General features: G+C 38.7%; 1 protein-coding gene across 2 annotated transcripts in view; it reads right to left on the minus strand.

Moving 5' to 3' along the window:
* The window catches only part of Kdm4c (lysine demethylase 4C), a 191,437-nt gene that overhangs the window by 17,249 nt on the left and 151,415 nt on the right, over nucleotides 1-22,773 (minus strand). For both annotated transcript variants that reach the window (XM_038332920.2, XM_038332922.1), the window contains exons 18-19: nucleotides 20,293-20,478; nucleotides 4,396-4,566 (exon numbers count right to left, since the gene is read on the minus strand). In XM_038332920.2, coding sequence (XP_038188848.1) covers nucleotides 4,396-4,566; nucleotides 20,293-20,478 — 357 coding nt within the window. The remainder of the gene's footprint in view (nucleotides 1-4,395; nucleotides 4,567-20,292; nucleotides 20,479-22,773) is intronic.

Raw genomic sequence — 22,773 nt, forward strand, 5'->3', positions numbered from 1 at the left:
GGCAGAAACATTACTTAAAAATCTCGCAAATTAAAAAAAAAAAAAGATCAGGACCAGAAGGATTTAGTGTAGAATTCTACCAGACTTTTAAAGACGAACTAACACCAGTACTTTTCAAAATAGAAAAGGAACATTTCCAAATTCTTTTATGAAGTTAGTTTTAATCTTATAACAAAAACAAAGAGCCAAGAAAAAATATTATAGGATGGTAACTCTGATGAACATGGATTCAAAAATTCTTAATAAAGTACTTGCAACCAAATTTATTAACACATCAAAAAGATTATCCACCATGACCAAGTTGGCTTCATTCCAGAGATATAGGAAAGGTCCAGCAGACACAAATCAATAAATGTAATCCACTACATAAATAGATCCAGGACAGAAATCAAAATGATCATTTCTTTAGATGCAGAAAAGGCCTCTGACAAAGTCTAAATATTTTCATGAGAAAAGTACTGGAGAATCTAGGGACAATAGAGGATATATCATTCATATATGTTGACATAATATACAGCAAACATACAGCCAACATATTGGTAAATGGAGAAAAACTCAAAGCATTCTTATTACTATCAGGAACAAGACAAGAATGTCCATTCTCCCCTCTCCTGGTTAACACATCTCTTAAAGTCTTTGTTAGAGCAGTAAGACAAGTGAAGGAGATAGAGGAGATAAAAATAAAAAAAAGGGGAAGTCAAAGCATCCTTATTTGCAGATAATATAGTTTTGTACATGAAAGAACCGTAAAAACACTTGAAAACTGCAGCTGATAAAGTAGTATGTACTCAATAAAATTCAGTAGCCATTCTACATGCAAATGACATATATAACAAGAAATCCACCTGTGATGTTTATTTTATTTTATTTCCCCTTCACAGTGAAATTCAGCTGTGTCCTCCCCTCACTCATCCCCAGGCCTCCTTGTTACTCAGCTTCTTTGGGCCGATGAATTGTATCATAGTTTTCCATTAGTTTATGGCTAATATATACCTACAGGCCCTCTACACATGTTATAGCTGTGTAGCTTTGTCTTTTTATGGGTTTCCTAACAGTGGGAACAGGTGTTGTTTTTGACTGTTATCTGCTTTTGGGACTCTTTCCTCACCCTTGGTTTCCTCGTTCAGTGTCAATAGAAGAAGCAGTGCCTAGTCTTACTGTATATACTATGGCTGACTAATATACATGGGAGATATGCCCTTTCTGAAGAGAAAGGAGGAGGAGAAGTGAACTGGGGTGTGGGGGAAGAGGGAAGGTTAGGAGGGAAAGGTTGAGAGGCAAAGAGGGAGGGAGGGGAAACTAATTGGTCTGGAAAAAAATTAACAAAACAAATTTTTATAAAGTATAAATATTTGAAATAAATTTAGGAATTATAGTGGTTTAGGAAAGTGACAATAATAGTTTCTAGGGGCTATGCAGCCATAACTAGTTTGCTGGGTTCCTAGTACTAGGATGACTTCCCATTGAGAGGTCCTAAGACATTACCATGCTCTTTGGGTCACCTTGCTGGTCAGTGTTGTGGTATGTAGACTGTATAGCTAAGGAAGAGGGTAGGTGTACTGACTGTTTTCTTCCTTAGCAGCTCACATAGCACCTTCTAAAATGATGAAAGCTAGTACTCAGAGGAGGCTTCCTGTTAAGTTTCATCTAAATCCCTCTTAATTCTGTGTTCAAAATGTGTGTGCTGTCTCCAGCAATAATGTCTTAATATCAAGTTCTGAAAGGCAAATCAAAACAATGGCAATAGCTTGTGTTACTTTGGAAATTTCTTCGACTGCTCTGAATAAAAACTGGAAGGGAGGCTTCTCATGACTGAAGCTGGGGCTTTTGTTAGCTAGTCTGCTGCTCACTGGGGGGACATAATCACCCTAAGTGCCATAACTCACTCTCATCTCTATCTATCTATCTATCTATCTATCTATCTATCTATCTATCTATCTATCTATCTATCATCTTTCTTCCTAATACACACATGTTACGTAGATATATACATATACACACATATGTAAACTATATATGTTAAATAAACATAAAATAATAAAATTGGGCTTTAGAAAGACATGTAATTCATTACTCTAGACATTACTGGAAAGCAAACAGACTGGGAAAAAACCAGAAAATATTTGTAAATTATACATTGCATACAGTTATGCAAGCATGCACGTGCGCACACACAATCTCTTGCAGCTCAACAGAAATAAAACTATTTTATCAATTTAAATAAACTTTCAACAAAGGAGTGGTAACTGAGTAGTAAGCACTTGAAAGAACAGTCAATTCACTAGTCAAAAGGCAAATATAGATTAAGGTTCCATCAAGATGTGACTACACATCTACTGCAAAAAGAATTATGGACAGGACTAAGTATAGGGACAGGCAAGAAAATTCAGAGGCTATAATTCTCAAATGTTGCTTGGAATAAGTTCATAAAACAAAGAACCCTGAATAATTTCCCAAAGTGAAGATAAATTTCACTTAGCAAGGAGATATATTATCTGAAGACAATACAATCTGGTAAATGCCTTCAGATTATAATTCAGCTATTTAAGACAATAACATCAGAAAATTTGCAGGCAAGTAGATAGAACTAGAAAAAAAAATCATCTCGAGTGAGGCAACCCAGACCCGGAAACACAAGCATGGTATGTACTTACTCGTGAGTGGATATTAGTTGTAAAGTAAAGGATAACCATGCAACAGTCCAACATCACAGAAGCTAGGTAACAAGGACAGCACAAAGGGGGGACAAATGGATTTCCCTGGGAAGGAGAAATAGAAGAGATCTTCTGGGTAGACAGGGGGCAGGTGGTGATATGAACATGAGGGATCCGATTGGGGAGTGGATGGAGAGGGGACAGTAATGAAGAAGATGGTCTCATGGGGGAGTCATTTAGGGGTCAGGTGGAAACTTGATGCAAGGTAGACTCCCACAAATCTATAGGGATGACTCCAGCTGAGATAACTAGCAATGGTGGATGGATGGCCTGAGTTGGCCATCACCTATGATCAGACTGGCAACTACCCAAACTGTTGTTAGGGAACCTTCCTCTAGTAATTGATGAAAAGAGATGCAGAGATTCACAGCAAGGCACTGGGCTGAGCTTGGGGAATCCTGTTGAAGAGAGGAAGAACGCACAGTATAAGCCAGGGGGGTGAGGGTCATCACAAAGGAACCAACAGGAACAACTAACCTGGGCTCATGGAAGCTCAGAGGTGCTGGACGGACAGTTAGTGAGCCTGCACGGGACCAGTCTAGGCCCTCTACATAGGTGTGACAGTTGCATGGTTTGATCTCCTTGTGGGACTCCTATGGCTTTTGGGAACCTGTTCCTCATGTTGGGTTGTGTTTCACAGGCTAAATACAGGCGGATATGCATACTCCTACTTCAACTTGATATGCCACTTTGTTGACACTCCTGGCTTTCTTAAAAATTTGTTAATCAATAATAAAAGAATCATTACTTTGGGGTAAAAATATTATGGTGGAAAAACTAATATAATGGAAAATGTTCAACTTGTGAGATTCCAAGGAAAACATGTAATATGATCATAATGTGATTTCCTCTTGTGTAAAGATTCTAATTTGTTTTTGGAAAATATGTAACATGGTTGTGAGGTTATATTTTCTTGCATAAAATTGTCATGTTAGGGGGTATAAAAGGGATAAGAGAAAAATAGAAGTAAAGAAGAAGAAATAAAAAAGTAAAGTAAAGAAGGGGTGTAGCATCTATTTCAAATCTCTTCATTTTCTCTGACCTGCTGAAGCTGGACTTGGGTACATTATCAAATCAGGGCAGGTGGTTCATATTGTAGTCCCAGTATTTGTGAGGGTGAATGAGGCAGAAGGATCATTCCCAGTTAGATAACAGCCTGGGATACATTATAAGTTCTAGGGCAACCTGAACTATATAAAAGGCCCTATCTCCTAACCTCACCATCAAAGTCAGAAAAGAATTTGCAGATGTTTAGACCCAGGAAGGCTGTTGTCTGGTACTTGGGACTGATAACTGTGTAAGCTCTAGAGAAAATGGCCACCTTACCCTGTGCCATGTGAGAGTTCAGAAAGAAGGAACTTGCCAGACCAAATATAAGAACTTGGATTGCCTTGCCTTCTCACAACTCAAACAAATACATTCCTATTTTTTACTTATTACCCAGTCTTAGATATTTTTCTGTAGTAGCGGACAAGACAAAAAAAAAAAAAAAAAAAAAAAAAAAAAGCCGAGTGTATCTTATGTTCCTTGGCTAAAGAAAATTTCTCAAAAGAGTTGGAAAAAAATTCCCTCTGTATCTGTATACTACAAAGGATAATTAACATCAAAATTATCAATGGTAATAGACAAATTAGTTACAAACATTTCTGAGGGATCAGGAACTCAGGAAAAACCTACTTACCACAATGTCCTCAGGAAATGTATCTCTGCTGAAGGAGCCATCATCAAACATGACCTCATAGAAGGTCTGAGATGTCACATCTATCACTCTGCAGCTGTAGTACCGAGTGTTCCGATGCTTTGTGATGACTGTCTGGCCCACAGAGATGGCTTTCTCACAAGTTTTGGATTTCTGTAAGACAGAAAAAAAAAGAAAATTGACAGAAATTAAAAAAATGAACAGAAAATAAAAAGTATTTTTTTTGGAAACAATAACCAATTTGGTCAAGTGTTTTGTGGTTTTTTTTTTTTTTTTTTTTTTGTTTTTGTTTTTTGTTTTTTGTTTTTTGTTTTCGAGATTCCTCCATGTAGCTTTGGTGCCTGTCCTGGAACTAGCTCTTCTACACCAGGCTGGCCTCGAACTCACAGAGATCCGCCTGCCTCTGCCTCACAAGTGCTGGGATTAAAGGCGTCTGTCACCACCACCTAGTTTAAGGTGTTTTTTTTTTTTTTTTTGTTCTGCTTCCTTTGGGGGGAGGGTTGCATTTCAAGACAGCATTTCTCTGTGAGTTGTAGCTGTCCTAGAACTTGCTCCAACTGCCTCTGCTTACCAGTGCTAGAATTAAAGGCATGTGCCAATGTCACCTTGCAAATTTAAGTTTTTAAAATTTAGTATGAGAGAATAATTTCAAATTTCAAGAATATAATTAGTAAAAAATAAACTACTCATCTACTACTTGTTGGCCACTGATTACTAACATCTTACAATGTGCTTTATTGTCTAAATTTTTGGTGCATGTGGGAAGTAGAAGGATAGAGATTAGGTCTCAGGTGTGCCGGCAAGCACTCTAAAAGTGAGCTCTGCACCTCAATCCCCTAAGGTTTTTTTTTTAACTACTTTGAATCCATGTATATCATGGTATTCATCATATGAATTATTCAATGTTTGTTTTCTAAGAGAGAGGTATCCTTCATATAATCACAGCTCTACACAATAATCAACTTCAAGAAGTTGAACACTGACATGACACTTTAAAACTTGATCAACTGACTTCATGATGACCTTGGTGATTTCCTATCCCCTTCCATGAAACTCTGAAAAAGAGAATCTATTATCCAATTCAGTTCTACTTATCTGCCACATCATTTTAGGCTCATTTTACCTCATTTCTACAGGTCTTTTTTATGGTAGTGATACTTTAGAAAGCTAAATTTCTCCTGCTTTTTAATAGATCATCTGAGTGGTATTTCCCCATGTTTATACAGGCTTGTCCAGAATCCAATATTCTTTGTGGTGATATTTCATTTTAAGACACATAATTTTTGCATGTGTCCCAATGTTACTTTAGATCCTAAGCAAAGTGTGACCTAATAGTTTGAGTCTGAACCAGGCTGTGGTTTAGCTTGCTTAGGTCAAAAGTCTATTTTAGAGAAGTAATCATATATTAATTCAGAGCATTATGTTCAAGAAGCCTTGGACACTACTGTTTTTTTTTTTTTCTCTTCAGGGACTTTAGATCCCCTAGATTGTAACAGTTCTGCTCTGCTAGGGAATGTGTCCCCAAAGTGTTACAGTTCCACTCTGCTCCAGCAATTGTGAAAGTTGTTACATCTGGTTGAAAATGTCACACCGCACAACAAACCTCACTCAAGAAATTTACTGGGAAGGAAAAATCCAGGAGGGTGACTGTCTCTACTGTGAGGAGCAGCAAAGTAAACAGAGTACAGGACTTATTTAGGGTTTCTTAGGAGAGAGGGTGGTAGAGCTTTCCAGGGATGCTTGGATTAGTAGGTTTTTGTGGCCTGATTCCGGGGAGAGCTGAGGGATTGGTGGGATTTTGTGCTCAGGGACTCAGGCACATAAAACACAAATTTGGTTTCTAAAAAATGAGTGACATCGATTATAATTAGGATGTTAGACACCAACAGAACTCAGTAACTGATCAGAGGTACAGAAGTCAGCCCAGTATGAAATAGAAGAACCATCCAACTAAGTATTGTTGAAACAGATGACACATAGGGGTTTTCATTACTTACTACTGAATTTACTTCTCTGTAGTTTCCACTGATTATGGAAACACAAGAGAGAATAGTTCTTAAAAATTTTCCAAATTTTTAAGCAACCAATTATTTATAATCAACCAAAAAGTTTTAAAACAGCAGACACATAATTACTTAGCAAGGAAAGACCATCGTCAACATTTGCTCAGTAAATATAAATACAAGATAGATGTGAAAGGGTGAGCACTTTATATGGAAAAATGATATATTCTATACTAGAAGATAATCTACATGCATCACTTATGTTTAGGTCATATTAGACAGAACACAGAAAAATACCTTCTGTTGTTTTAATAGTCATCTCTGATTCCCAATATATTTTTTCTTTTTTCTTTCTCAGTAAAGTACATATTTTATTCTCAGGTTTGTGGCTGCACAAAAGACAGCCTCACCAAGGTTTTGGTATTTATGACTTCACCTGCTCTTCACTCTACAGGGTAACACCAACAGCAAGATCCAGGTGTTAAAGGTATACACTCAATGGAGTCACCTTATAAATGGGTATGTTTTAGTCTTCATAAATGCTCACACTTACATATTAAGTAGGCTATATAATTCACTCTCAAATATTATTCTTCCCAAAGTTTGGACAATAGTCAGAACAGTTAACATTAAAAAGAATTCATGAGGGAAGAAGGAGCTAAATGTGTTACAACAAGGGACAATTCCAGAACAGACATTTTCTTATCATTTGGCAAACTAATTTGGGCTCTCTTCTTGAAGAAGGGTCAACTGAGAACTGATGAATTATTGGCAGAACTAATATGGTTTGAATATGAAATATGCCCAATGGTCTCCTGTGTATAAACATGTGGTCCTCAGGTGGCTGGTGGCACAACATTGAGAGATTATTGAAATTTAGGAATACCAGGGCTGAGAAGGAGAAATGGGCATAAACTCCTACACTTATCCAAGAAGCTCTAGTTGACTACCATTTAAAACAGGAACAACATTACAACAACAATAATAACAAACACCCCCCTACTTTTTCTCTCCACTAGAGTCACTTGGTACATACTACACTTAAGGGTTGGCTCCATTACCAGCAGTAGATGACCAACACAAAATGAATTCAATGGTATTTTGTAGATTTTCTTATTGTCTCATGTTGTTTTGATTGGGCAAGTTTGATCTAACTGGTCTTTATGTTTTGATCTAACTTGTATATTATAGTTTCTTATGGGTTTTGTTCTTGTGTGTCTGTGTCTATATAGTTTCTTTATTATGCTTTTTTTGTTTTTCTGTTTTAGTTGTGTGTATGACTGTGGTTTTTTTTTTCCAAAGAGGGAGAGAAAAAATGGTGTAGAGTTGGATGAATGGGAAAGGTAGAAAGATGTGGAAAAGAACGAAGGAGGAAAACTGTAATCAGAATATACTGTATGAAAAAAACCCATTTTCAATAAAAAGTATACTGGCTACTAAGGCTTTCTGTGATAACTACATATGAATTGTGCCTGAATATGCACAGTATTAGCTAAGATGATATATACATATATATATACACACACACACATTATTTCTTTTACAATCAGTATCTCTGTTGACATCGCATCAAGATAGAACCAAAAAGTAATTGTGCTATAAAGATACACTGCCCTGTGAGACACACTAATAGAATATAAACTCAGTAAATTTTCTTGAGTTTGAAAAGAAACAGTAAAAAGAAAATCAATTGAAAATTTTATAATTCTCATAACAGTTTAGTGCAGATTATCTGTAACACATCTTAATCAATGGTAACAGTCTGAAAAATTATTCAGGTCCATTTTTAATCAAGGAAACTAATTATGTACTTTCCTGTCTTCCAGGTGTTAACTGTACAGCATAGGAAAGTATCCAGTGAAGAAAACTACAGTCTGGGAGAGATTCTTTGCTAGGTATACATCTGACAGAGGATTAATATCCAGAATATATAAAGAACTCAAAAAAAGAAGTAAAATCCACAAATGACTCAATTAAAAAATGTGCTATGGATCTGAACAGAGTTCTTAAGAAATAAAAATTGCTAAAAAGTATGTCAAGAAATATAAATCATCCTTAGCAACTAGGGACATGCAAATTAAAACAACTTTGTGAATTCATTAACAACTGACAACCAAGGCTGGAGAGAATGTGGGGAGGGGGGAACTCTCTTTCATCATTAGTGAAAATGCACACTGGTGAAACCATTCTGCAAACCAGTGTGAAAGATATTGAAAAGGTTCATAATAAATCTACTATGTGACCCAACATGCTTCTCCCTGGCTCAAAGCAGTTAGTTACATCCTACAGCACAAATACTTACTTAGCCATGTTTAATTCTGATCTAGTCAAAATTGATGTAGGTGTGTCTTCTGTCTATCTGATGATTTCATTGGTTAATTAATAAAGAAACTGCTTGGCCTGATAGGTCAGAACATAGGTGGGTGGAGTAGACAGAACAGGATGCTGGGAGTGAGGCAGATGCCTCGGGCAGTCGCCATGACTCTGCTCTCTGAGATGGATGCAGGCTAGAATCTTCCCATGGTGCTACACAGATTACTAAATATGGGTTAATCAAGATGTGAGAGCTAGCCAGTAAGAGGCTAGAGCTAACAGGCCAAGCAGTGTTTAAAAGAATACAATTTGTGTGTTGTTATTTTGGGGCATAAGCTAGCCAAGTGGCCAGGAGCCAGGTGGCAGGAACATAGCCCGCTGCTCCATCTACACAAAAATAGTTAGGAAATCAGAACAACCTATATGTCCTTCAACTGATGGGTAGATAAACATAGGAAGTATACAAAATGAAACACTACTTAGCATTTAAAAAGCTGAAATCACCCTGTGCCCTGACATTCCATCTGAACTGGTTAGTGAATGCGGACCCTGGGGCAACCTGTCCTGGAAGAGAGCACAAACCCCCTTCCCCCAGCTCCCTCTGCAGGCTCATCTCTGTTTCTCAATACCCTGTCTCTCCCAAGCCTTCCCTAGTGTTTTCAGGTGTCCTGCTCCTGTACTGAGGCCATCCACCCAAAGGGGTCAGACTCTGGCCTCCAGGCAGGTCTGAGGATTCCTGCGGAGGGGTGCAGGCTCCATCAGATTGTGCTGCGAGGTTCACTGTGTGATATTCCAGCCCGCCCTGCCCCCACCTTGGCTCTTTTCTCTGGGCAGTGTCCCTGGGCTGCCTGGAATCCCTGATCCTGTGCCCTGACATTCCATCTGAACTGGTGAGTGAATGCTGACCCTGGGGCAACCTGCCCTGGAAGAGAGCACAGACCCCCTCCCCCCAGCTCCCTCTGCAGGCTTGTCTCTGTTTCTTGCGTCCCTGCCTCTCCCAAGCCTTCCCTAATGTTCTCAGGTGTCCTGCTCCTGTTCTAAGGCCATCCACCAAAAGGGCTCAGACTCTGGCCTCCAGGCAGGTCTGAGGATTCCTGCAAGGGAGTGCGGGCTTCTTCAGATTGTGACACAAGGAATAGGTCCTCCTCTGGCACTGGGGAGATCCAACCAGTTTCAGTCACAGCAAAGATTGGTCTAGGACACCAAGCGCCTCCGGGCTCCTCTTAAAGGAAGAGATGGGCAGGCGCCAATGCAGGAGCTCCTCCAACAACATGAAAGGCAACGTGACATCACCACAATCCAGACATCCTGAAACAACAAGAATTGAACACCCTACCCCAGAAGATATAGAAGAAACCGACCTTAAACAGTACTTTATGAAAATAATAGAGGACCTTAAACAGGAGGTAAAAAACTGCCATAAAGAAATGGATATGACAAACAAAAAGGTAGACAAAATAAATAAATCTCTCAAAGATACCCAAGAAAAACAAGAAAAAGAAGAAAAACAAGAAAAAGCAATCAAACAGGTAAGGGAAACAGTACAAGACCTGATAAATGAAATGGAGGTATTGAAGAAAACACAATCTGAGGGAAGACTGGAAATGGAAACTCTGAGTAAATGAACAGAAACTTCTGAGACAAGTATTTCCAACCGAATGCAAGAGATGGAAGAAAGAATCTCGGACTCTTAGATACTATAGAGGAAATATATTCACAGATTAAAGAACTAAACAAATCTAACAAATTCTTAACACAAAACATTCAGGAAATCTGGGACAACATGAAAAGACCAAACCTAAGAATAATTGGGGTAGAAGAAGGAGAAGAATTACAACTCAAAGGCCCAGAAAACATATTCAACAAAATTATAGAAGAAAACTTCCCCAACCTAAAGAAGGATGTTCCTATGAAGGTACAAGAAGCCTACAGAACACCAAATAGACTGGATCAAAAGAAAGCATCCCCATGCCATATAATAATCAAAACACAAAACATACAGAATAAAGAACAGATATTAAGAGCTGCAAAGGAAAATGGTCAAGTAACATATAAAGGGAAAACTATCAGAATTACACCTGATTTCTCAATGGAAACCATGAAAGCCAGAAGAGCTTGGATAGATGTGCTACAGACACTAAGGGAACATGGATGCAAGCCTAGACTACTATACCCAGCAAAGCTTGCATTCACCATTGATGGAGAACACAAGATATTCCAGGACAAAAACAGATTTAAACAATACGTAGCCACAAATCAGCCTTACAGAAAGTAATAGAAGGAAAATCACAAACCAAGGAGTCCAACAATGCCCACAATAACCCAGGCTTCTAGCGACCCTTCATCAGCACAACTTGAAGAAGGGAAACACACAAACTCTACTACAAAAAATGACCGAAGTTAACAACCACTGGTCATTAATATCACTTAATATCAATGGACTCAATTCACCTATAAAAAGGCACAGGCTAAGAGACTGCATACGAAAACAGGATCCAACATTTTGCTGTTTACAAGAAACACACCTCAACCACAAAGACAGACACCTACTCAGAGTAAAGGGTTGGGAAAAGGTTTATCAACCTAATGGTCCGAAGAAACAAGTGGGTGTGGCCATACTAATTTCTAACAAAGTTGACTTCAAAGTAAAATCAATCAGAAGAGATGGAAAGGGACACTTTATACTCATTACAGGCAAAATCCTTCAGAATGAAGTCTCAATCCTGAATATCTATGCCCCTAATATAAAAGCTCCCACTTATGTAAAAGAAACATTACTAGAACTCAAGGCAGCAATCAAACCACACACACTAATAGTAGGAGACGTCAAGACTCCTTTCTCACCAATGGACAGGTCAATCAGACAGAAACCTAACAGAGAATTGAAAGACTTAATGGAGGTAATGAACCAAATGGACTTAACAGACATCTATAGAACATTCCACCCAAATAGGAAAGAATATACCTTCTTCTCTGCGGCTCATGGAACCTTTTCGAAAATTGACCATATACTTGGTAACAAAGCAAACTTCCACAGTTACAAAAAAATATTAGTAACCACCTGTGTCTTATCGGATCACCATGGATTAAAATTAGAATTCAACAACAATGCTCCCCCAGAAAGCCAACAAACTCATGGAAACTGAACAGTCAACTACTGACCCACACCTGGGTCAAGGAAGAAATAAAGAAAGAAATTAAAGTCTTTCTTGAATTTAATGAAAACAAAGACACAACATACTCAAACCTATGGGACACAATGAAAGCAGTGCTAAGAGGAAAGTTCATAGCACTAAGTGCCCACTTAAAGAAAATGGAGAAAGCACTCATTGGTGACTTAACAGCACACCTGAAAGCTCTGGAAAAAAAGAAGCAAACTCACCTAGGAGAAGTAGAAGACTGAAAATAATCAAACTGAGGGCAGAAATCAACAAAATAGAAACACAGAAAACAATCCAAAGAATAAATGAAACAAGAAGCTGGTTCTTGGAGAAAATCAACAAGATTGACAAACCCTTAGCCAAACTAATCAAACGGCAGAGGGAGAACACACAAATTAATAAGATCAGAAATGAAAAGGGGGACATAACCACAGACACAGAGGAAATTCAGAGAATCATTAGATCTTACTACAAAAGCCTGTATGCCACAAAATTGGAAAATGTAAAAGAAATGGACAGCTTTTTAGATAAATATCATATACCAAAGTTAAACCAGGACCAGGTAAATGCTCTAAATCGTCCTGTTAGTCGCGAAGAATTAGAAACTGTTATCAGAAACCTCCCTACCAAAAAGAGCCCAGGACCAGATGGTTTCAATGAGGAATTCTACCAGAACTTCCAAGAAGACCTAATACCTATACTCCTTAAGGTATTTCATAATATAGAAACACAAGAGTCACTGCCAAATTCCTTCTATGAAGCTACAGTTACCCTGATACCTAAACCACACAAAGACCAATCTCACTCATGAACATTGACGCAAAAATTCTCAATAAAATACTGGCAAACCGAATCCAAGAACACATTAGAAAAATTATCCATTACGATCAAGTAGGCTTCATCCCAGAGATGCAGGACTGGTTCAACATACGAAAATCTATCAATGTAATCCATCATATAAATAAACTGAAGGAAAAAAACCATATGGTCATCTCATTAGATGCTGAAAAAGCATTTGACAAAATTCAGCACCCTTTTATGATAAAGGTCTTGGAGAGATTAGGGATACAAGGGTCATTCCTAAATATAATAAAAGCTATTTACAGCAAGCCGACAGCTAACATCAAATTAAACAGAGAGAAACTCAAGGCTATCCCACTAAATTCAGGAACACGATAAGGCTGTCCACTCTCTCCTTATCTCTTCAATATAGTGCTTGAAGTTCTAGCAATAGCAATAAGACAACATAAGGGAATCAAGGGGATTCGAATTGGAAAGGAAGAAGTTAAACTTTCATTATTTGAAGATGATATGATAGTGTACATAAGCGACCCCAAAAACTCCACCAAAGAACTCCTACAGCTGATAAACTCCTTCAGTAACGTGGCAGGTTACAAGATCAACTCCAAAAAAATCAGTCGCCCTCCTATACACAAAGGATAAAGAAGCAGAGAGGGAAATCAGAGAAGTATCACCTTTCACAATAGCCACAAATAGCATAAGGTATCTTGGAGTATCTCTAACCAAGGAAGTGAAGGATTTATTTGACAAGAACTTTAAGTCTTTGAAGAAAGAAATTGAAGAGGATACCAGAAAATGGAAGGATCTCCCCTGCTCATGGATTGGGAGGATCAACATAGTAAAAATGTCAATTCTAACAAAAGCAATCTATAGATTCAATGCAATCCCAATAAAGGTCCCATTAAAATTCTACACAGAGATTGATAGGACAATAACCAACTTTATATGGAAAAACAAGAAACTCAGGATAGCCAAAAAAAATCTTATACAATAAAGGTACTTCTGGAGGCATTACCATCCCTGACTTCAAACTCTATTACAGAGCTACAGTATTGAAAACAGCTTGGTATTGGCATAAAAACAGAGAAGTTGACCAATGGAATCGTATAGAAGACCCGGATCTTAAACCACAAACTTACGAACACCTGATTTTTGATAAAGGAACCAAAAGTACACAATGGAAGAAAGAGGGCATCTTTAACAAATGGTGCTGGCATAACTGGATGTCAACCTGTAGAAGAATGAAAGTAGATCCATATCTATCACCATGCACAAAACTCAAGTCCAAATGGATTAAAGACCTCGATATTAATCTGAACACATTGAGCTTGATAGAGGAGAAAGTGGGAAGTACTCTACAACATTTGGGCACAGGGAACCGTTTCCTACGCATAACCCCAGCTGCACAGACATTAAGGGCAACATTGAATAAATGGAACCTCCTGAAGCTGAGCAGCTTCTGTAAAGCAAAGGACATTGTAACTAAGACAAAAAGGTAGCCTACTGACTGGGAAAAGATCTTCACCAACCCTGCAACTGACAAAGGCCTGATCTCTAAAATATATAAGGAACTCAAGAGACTAGACTTTAAAATGCCAATTAACCCAATTAAAAAATGGGGCGCTGAACTGAACAGAGGATTCTCAACAGAAGAAGTTCAAATGGCCAAAAGACACTTAAGGGCATGCTCAACCTCCCTAGCTATCAGGGAAATGCAAATCAAAACAACTTTGAGATATCATCTTACACCTGTCAGATTGGCTAAAATCCAAAACACCAATAATAACCTTTGCTGGAGAGGTTGTGGGGTAAGGGGTACACTCATCCATTGCTGGTGGGAATGCACACTTGTGCAACCACTTTGGAAAGCAGTGTGGCGGTTTCTCAGGAAATTCGGGATCAACCTACCCCAGGACCCAGCAATTCCACTATTGGGAATCTACCCAAGAGATGCCCAAATCATACTACAAAAGCATTTGCTCATCTATGTTCATAGCAGCATTATTTGTAATAGCCAGATCCTGGAAACAACCTAGATGCCCTTCAGTGGAAGAATGGATGAAGAAACTCTGGAATATATACATGCTAGAATACTACTCAGCGGTAAAAAACAATGACATCTTGAATTTTGCAGGCAAATGGATGGAAATAGAAAACACTATTCTGAGTGAGGTAACCCAGACCCAAAAAGATGAACATGGGATGTACTCACTCATAATCGGTTTCTAGCCATAATTAAAGGAAATCGAGCCTATAATTTGGGATCCTTGAGAAGATAATAAGAAGGTGAACTCCCAAAAGAAGATATAGTAATCCTCCTGGATATTGGAAGTAGACACGATCACCAGGCAAAAATTGGGAACTTGAGGGTTGGGCGAGACGCGGCCAGGGGAAGATGGGGAGAGAAAAGCGTGAAGGGGAGAATGGGGGGAGCTCGGAGGAATGGGATGCTTGCGATACAGGAAGGGTGGATATGGGAGCAGGGAAGTATATATCTTAATTTAGGGAGCCACCTGAGGGTTGTCAAGAGACTTGACCCTAGAGGGGTTCCCAGGTTTCCAGGGAGACGCCCCCAGTTAGTTCCTTGAGCAGCAGAGGAGAGGGAGCCTGAAAAGGCCAGTTCCTATAGCCATACTGATGAATTTCTTGCATATCACCATAGAACCTCCACCTGGCGATAGATGAAGAAAATGACAGGTCCCACATTGGAGCACTGGACTGAGCTCCCAAGGTCCTGAGGAGGAGCAGAAGGAGAGAGAACATGAGAAAGAAAGTCAGGACCGTGAGGGAACCTCCACCTGGTGATAGATGAAGAAAATGACTGAGCCCCACATTGGAGGTCTGGACTGAGCTCCCAAGGTCCTGATGAGCAGCAGAAGGAGAGAGAACATGAAAAAGAAAGTCAGGAACATGAGGATTGCGTTCACTCATGGAGACGGTGGGACAGAACTAATGGGAGATCACCAACTCCAGCTGGAATGGGACCGATGGATCATGCGACCAAACCCGTCTCTCGGAATGTGGACAAAAGTGGGGGCTGACTGAGAAGCAAAGGACAATGGCGCTGGGCTCTGATTCTTCTGCATGGACGGGCTCTGTGGGAGCCTTCTCAGCTTGGTCAATCACCTTCCTGGACCTGGGGGGAGTTGGGAGGACCTTGGTCTTAGCATAGAGTAGGGAACCCTGATGGCTCCTTGGCCTTGAGAGGGAGGGAGGGGAGGTATCGGTGGAGGCGAGTGGAGGGAAGGGGAAGTAGGACGGGAGGGAAGGGGGAGGAGGAGGGGAGGGAAGGGGGAGAAGGAGGGCAGGAGATGGAAATTTTTAAATATAAAAAAATAAACCATGAAAAAAAAAAAGCTGAAATCATGAAATGCCAGAAAGACAACCATTTTGTCTTTAATTGATGGCTACTAGTTCCAAATACTCAGATATGAGTATATAACTTGTAGTAACCACAGAAATCATGAAAGTAAAGGGTAGTCAGCGGACTTGAGAAGAAAATGTCATGTAGATGATATATGAAGGGGGAAGGGGGCCTTTGATGAAGAGTGGGGAGGGAGAAAGGTCAAATAACACTAAGGATGATTAAAAACAGGCCTTAACGAATCATACTTACCCTAAATTACATAATACATACAAATAATATAAAAATATGTAATTCTCTTAAATAAACTTATCTCACCTGGGCTGACAATTTTCCTCACAGGAGTCACAGAGTATTTACCACCCTCCCCCAATACTCTGCATGAGACTACAACTTCCTTTGGAGTTGTCCAATGAAACCACAGGTGAGGGTAGTCCTAATGACTACCTAAACAATATAGCCTGCTGCAGGAGCACATTCTGCTCCTTCAGCCAATAGCCTTCAGATACAAGCCCACTGGAGCATGGTCTCTTATACTTGAAAAAGCAGTGGGAACTGTGTGCTCTCTTTCTTGCTTCCTGCTTCCATTCTGGTGGCTAGACTCTCTGTTTGCAACGAGAGGACTGTTGTTTGGGACAGCGATCTGTAAGTTTTTCCCCTCAAATAAATAACCTTTTTTATTATCCGTAATTCTTAACTGGTATGGAATTGGTTTACGGCTTCATCTGACACCCAATGTGGGGCAAACAGAGTGCATGGGTATTTTATTCATGTTTCTAAGTCGATTTAGGACATTTTGTTTATTGATACAACTTTTAGGGTATATTTTCATATAGGTCAATAGTGTTTCATGTTTATTGTACATACAGTCAGATCAATTAGGTTCTTTAGATACATAGAGATTGTATTCTGTCTAGATAGGTAATCTTCAACTACTTCAAAGATCTGTGGAACATGGCATTTAAATGACTTAGGGTTCTGTTGACATGAGACATGATTGCTTCTGACAGCACCAATCTATTCTGAGAGAATGTTGAGCACTAAAGACACCCTACTTGGAGCTTGTTTTCCACTGACAAGTTACAAAGTATCCAGAAATGTATAAGCAGGACTGTCAAATCTTGCCAAGACAGGGTAAAATGGTTTTGAAAAATTTCCTGCCTCTGAAAATGGTCTGTCAGTTACACTAGGCCTTAGCCAAAATTGGTTGCTTCAACATTGAAAATGACACTTTGGGTGACTGTTCAGATAGCTAGTTGTCTCCGTCACACATTGCCTGCTTTGGAAACTACTTGATAGTACTTCCTGCCTGCTCAAGTAATATTATCTCCCTTCTCAGGCCTTTGTTGATGGGGTTTAAGATTAGATAGTTGTAGTTACTGTACTCTTATGATCTAGCCAAGCCATTTCCTATACAAGACTTAGACTCCATATGATAGAATGTTTATTAAAATATTTAGCATATGTTTCTTGCTTAATATTGTTTATGCTGAATGTAATTCTAATTATACTTGATATCTGTTCCTAGTGTATATAGTTTTGTATTGGGTTTGGAACTCTCTTATTTAAACAAAAAGCGGAGGTGCTGCAGGAGCACATTCTGCTCCTTCAGCCAATAATAGCCTTTAAGATACCAGCCCACTGGGCGTGGTCTCTTATAATTTAAAGAGCAGTGGGAACTGTGTGTTCTCTCTCTTTCTCTCTCTCTCTCTCTCTCTCTCTCTCTCTCTCTCTCTCTCTCTCTCTCTCTCTCTCTCTCTCCCCCCCCTCTCTCTCTGTCTCTCTCTCTCTCTCCCCGAGTTCCCATTCCTAAGGCTAGATTCTTTGTTTTCTGTTTGCGATGAGAGGACTCTTGTTTGGGACAGTGATTTGTAAGTTTCCCCCCCAAATAAATAATCTTTTTTATTATCCATAAATCTTAACTGATATGGAATTGTTTTGCAGCTTCAATAGCCTATTACTGTTGCCCTTGATTACATCTCAAAGCTGAAGACAACACAAAATTTGGATGCAAGACTTGGAAGATTTAAGCTAGATCCGACCTGAAAACCTCCATCCTGAAAATCAGTCTTTCATAGTATCAGAAGGTGCTTACAAACTTCAAGAGAGAAAGAACAAATCAATAGACCTACCTAGCTATGGTGCCTGTGAACCACTACTATGGACAGCATGGCAAGATGTCCTTACAGGTACAATAGTGACATTCATATTTGTGATAAAAACAGTTCTCCAACTGAACTTAACAACTACTCAACAGAAAGATAATCATGTCTGTTACTGAAAACCTACCTAGGCAACTACCTGTGGCTAGGGAGTCCATGGATTGTAGAGGAAAAACAGCTACTCCCACTTTAGTAAACCAATATAATTCCTACTTGCATTCTAAACTTTATACCCACAGATAAATGTAGTCCTTACTCTTTATTAAATAAACTCTAAGCAACAAATGAAGACCCCATTGTAACTGGTCAAAATGCAGACATCAACTGATCATGGAACACCTAGCTCCAATTAGTGTACTTATAACTGCTGCATCTCATGGTCTGAGGACCAACATATATGCTATGAGATTGTACCTCCTAGATATGACAGTTTCATGATACTGGAACTAGGTGGCTGCCTAAATAAGACTTGAAGGAACTACAACATCAACAGAAATGGAAATGTGGAAGAAAAAAATATCTCTCAGGTACTTACCAATAGACAAAGAATTATAAGTAACAATGACCTCTGAGAAAGGGAGAATTAATCTTCCCCAGGAATGAGATCACTAACTGGTTACTAAATACCAAGTGGTCAATCCTAAAACCATATACATACAAGTGGTATGATAATATACATAATACTTAATGGAGTCAGCATATTAGGTGCATAAACACACACACTAATAAAGAAATACAGGTTATCAATTTGAGAGGGAGGGGTTAGAAAGGTAGATAGGAGTATTTGGAGAAAGGAAAGGGAAATGATGTAATTATATTTTAATTAAAACTAAAAAAAACATTTAAAAATCTTTAAAGTTTTATTTCTTGGATATATTCAAATTCTTATTAGCAATGTTTGCAAACCTTGGAACTACTGAATAATTTTCAAAAGATTTTGAAAAAGGTCACGGCGTAATTAGGACCATACAGGAATATTTAGTATGCTTATCTATGACAACAGATATGAACCTTAAAACAGACTTGTTTTGCTCATCAGTTTTTTGTGGTACTTGAATATTGAATATGTGGTCTAAGAGAATTCTTCTTTGTCTTATGTAGCCTAGAGCAGCCAAAGGTCAGATACCCTGTTCTTAAATATGTGAGAAGAAACAGAAATAGAAGGTCCAGTGATTTAAATGAGAACAGCCATGACAGGCTCATGTTTGAATGTGTGGCTCCTAGTTAAAGAAACTGTTTTGCAAAGATTAAGAGGTATGACATTTTGGAGAAGGTGTGTTACTGGAAGTGGACTTTGAGGTTTCAAAAGTCAATACCATACCCAATCTCTGTCTCTATTTCTCTGCCCCGCAGTTTCTCTGCCTCTCTCTCTTCCTCTCCCTTTCCCTCTGTTTGCTGCCTGTGGATCAGATATAAGTTCTCAGCTACTGCTCCAACACCATGCCTACTTGCATGCTGCCATCCTCTCACCATGATTACTACAGGATAACACTCTGAAACTCTAAGCAAACCTCCAATTAAATGCTTTCTTTTATAAGTCCCCTTGGACATGGTGTTTTGTCACAATAGAACAGGAACAAAGACATACACCAAACTCAGCAATGTTGAATAAGCTTTCATATTTAAAATAATTTATGATACTAAACACACAGAATTTGTTTTAAAATTTGTCTTTTACATATCTGAGGTGGTATTTTTCATGCTCTACTTCAAGTGATATTCTGACGCCCCGAACACACCATCTGCACCATACACACACACACACACACACACACACACACACACACACACACACACAATTATTCAGATAGCTTTTATACAGATCCTGAACTAGAATGGACATAAAGAGCTTGATTCATTCATTTGTTCAGTCACTCAACTTACTAAATATTGCATTTAGTGCATATTAGAAACTGAAGGATTCTTTGCCACTTTGTGTAAATAAGAATCCTCAATCCCTAGTCTAAAGTACATTATAATTCGGACATGTCAATACCAACAAGGTATTCTAGACCTATGAAGGGTCCTGAAAAGAATTCAAATAAAGTGTCAGCAAATATGAGAGAAGTTCTTACCACATTTGAGTTGACTCTATGTCTGAAGCATGTGATGTTTACCACGTAAGGCCAATCATCAGGCTCCATAAGTACCCCAGCAGCATGGGCACATGTGACATGGAATGAAGCCGGGCAACGGCCATAGGAACACTGAATGCAGGCTCCAGAAACCTTCTTAACCCGGTGTCTACAGAAGATGCATTTCTGAAGGGTTAAAACAGAGAATAACACCCATTCGTCAGAGAATAATAGTTATTAAATGAATAACTCACAAGGCATTACATCACGTTTTTACTCTAAGGGCCTTATCAGCAAGAATATCTATGGCAAAACAATCCAATCTTCTCATTTTAAAAGTAATACACGCCCATAGTCACAGCCCATCAGACATATTCTGAAGTACTTCTTGTGGTCAGCAAAGTCAAATTCATTTTCACATGCTTCTCCAGGTATAGACTTCAGGATAGAGTCCTGGGTGATCTTGTAATCAACCATGACTGCAAAGGATATTTCTGTTTGGCCTGGACACAGCAGGCCTTTGTATATACGAAGTTAAAGCCCAGGTGCAAATATTCTTACACTAGATGAAAATACTTAAAATATCGAAATATCATACATATGGGAGAATTTTTCCATTTACAAGGAAATGGAAAGCATTAAATGGTTGAATGTGGAAACTAGAACTCAAGTATTTAATAATCCAAATCTGAATGCTTGCTTCTTGACTGAAACAAAAATGCCCCCCCCCAAGTGGTAAAACTAAAAATCATCCCCAAGCACTATGTTTTTATTGAACATTTATAGCTGTGAAGGGTTGGGGAAGAATGAAAACAAACAAAAAAACACAAACAAACAATAATCCAGAATAACTTATCATAATCTAAAAACTAAGTTTCACAGAAAGCCCTTAAACATTATCAGAACAACTGTCATGAGAGATAGAGAAAAATCAAACAGCTGCACTTAATATTAGGTTTGTGTATGGTTACTTAAGGGTTAAGAAAAACAGTTGTGGATCAGCATAGGGTCAGGTAGAAAAGCCAGAAGAAACAGAATGATCTAGAAGCTCAACCTTTAATTTCCACATGCATGGTTAAATGTTGGGGCAATGGGTCCTTTTTAACAGGTTAACTTTTCTTTGTGGAATAAAACAGGCTCTTAAAGTCTTAAAGTCATGTGGGGACTTATCACAGTCATGTAAGAATCAATGTGCACTGAACTTCTAAATCCTTCTTTGTAGTTACATCTGATTACTGACATTCTTAAAGACTCTGTTCTTTAATCTTGCTCTGCTCTCTTGCTACCTATCTATAATAACTGCCACTTCTTCTACTCATGCTGTGTTGCCCAGAATAGAAATGGTCTTTTAACTGGTCTTTTATTAAATTCCATTTTAGTTCAACTTCCCAGGGCTGCTAGAATTACCTTTATACAACATAAATATTATGTTCCTCTCTTCAGTGGCATCTTGTTATCTTTACGTTCTTTCAGGAAAGGAGAGGGGGTACAACGTGACATGAAAGAATAAAGCTTGCAAAAGTCCTTCCATGAGAGCAGCCTTATTTTTCACTAGTCATCACGAGAGCAGTACTAGATTCCAGGCACTAAGTGTAAACTGGTTTCCCCTTACACTGAGGCTCAATGTACAATCACATATTTTATACTAGGGACTAAACGTGTAATTTATTTTAAAACAAATGTATGCATAGAGCCATGAAGAGAAAAAAAGAAGAGAGAAGAGGAGATAAGAAGGAAGAGGGACAGGGAGAGAAAGCATACCACAGAACAGAAATGACATCTCAAAGCATCACTTTAAACCATATCTCGATATTTTTAAAAATCACTGGACTCTGTTTTCAAACAGTATTAAAAGGAAAGGAACTGTTAGAAAGGCACAGAAATTCTGATCAGGGCATTGGCTTCAGGGACCTGACATAAGGACGAGTTCAGGGTTTGGGTGTTCTTTCCTTACTGCTCTTTGGTGATAGATATCAACAGAGGATTTACATCTTTCTTTAAATAGAGCTATCAGGTCAAGAAGGGGAATTTAGCCCATGTCTTCAGGCAAGCTGACAGCCATGTTTGTTTCTTTGAGACTGGATCTCAACTTGTTCTGTATCCCAGGGAGGCCTTGAAATTGTGACTCTTCTTGCTTCAGTCTCAATCCCAGTGGTATGGATTACAGAGTTCTGCCACCAGGCTTGGCTCCATGAAATTTTTTTTTTTTAATTCTTTTCCATCTCTTCCATGAAATCTTAAAAGACATCACCATGTTCCACAGAACAAATGACTTGAGGATAATAAACCACAGAAATTAAGAGCATGGAACCTTCAGAAAGACAAGATCATTATTGCAGACCATTGTTTAAGGTACTGGTGATGTCTTGGGAAGGGATAAAATGGCAATAATTGGGCAACAACTAATAAAAGAGATTCACAAAGTCAAATGAGGCACCTAAGAGAAGCTCTCTTATTAATGCTCTAGAATAAGGTTACCAA

This window comes from Arvicola amphibius, chromosome 6, assembly GCF_903992535.2.
Source record: "Arvicola amphibius chromosome 6, mArvAmp1.2, whole genome shotgun sequence".
NCBI classification, from domain to species: domain Eukaryota; kingdom Metazoa; phylum Chordata; class Mammalia; order Rodentia; family Cricetidae; genus Arvicola; species Arvicola amphibius.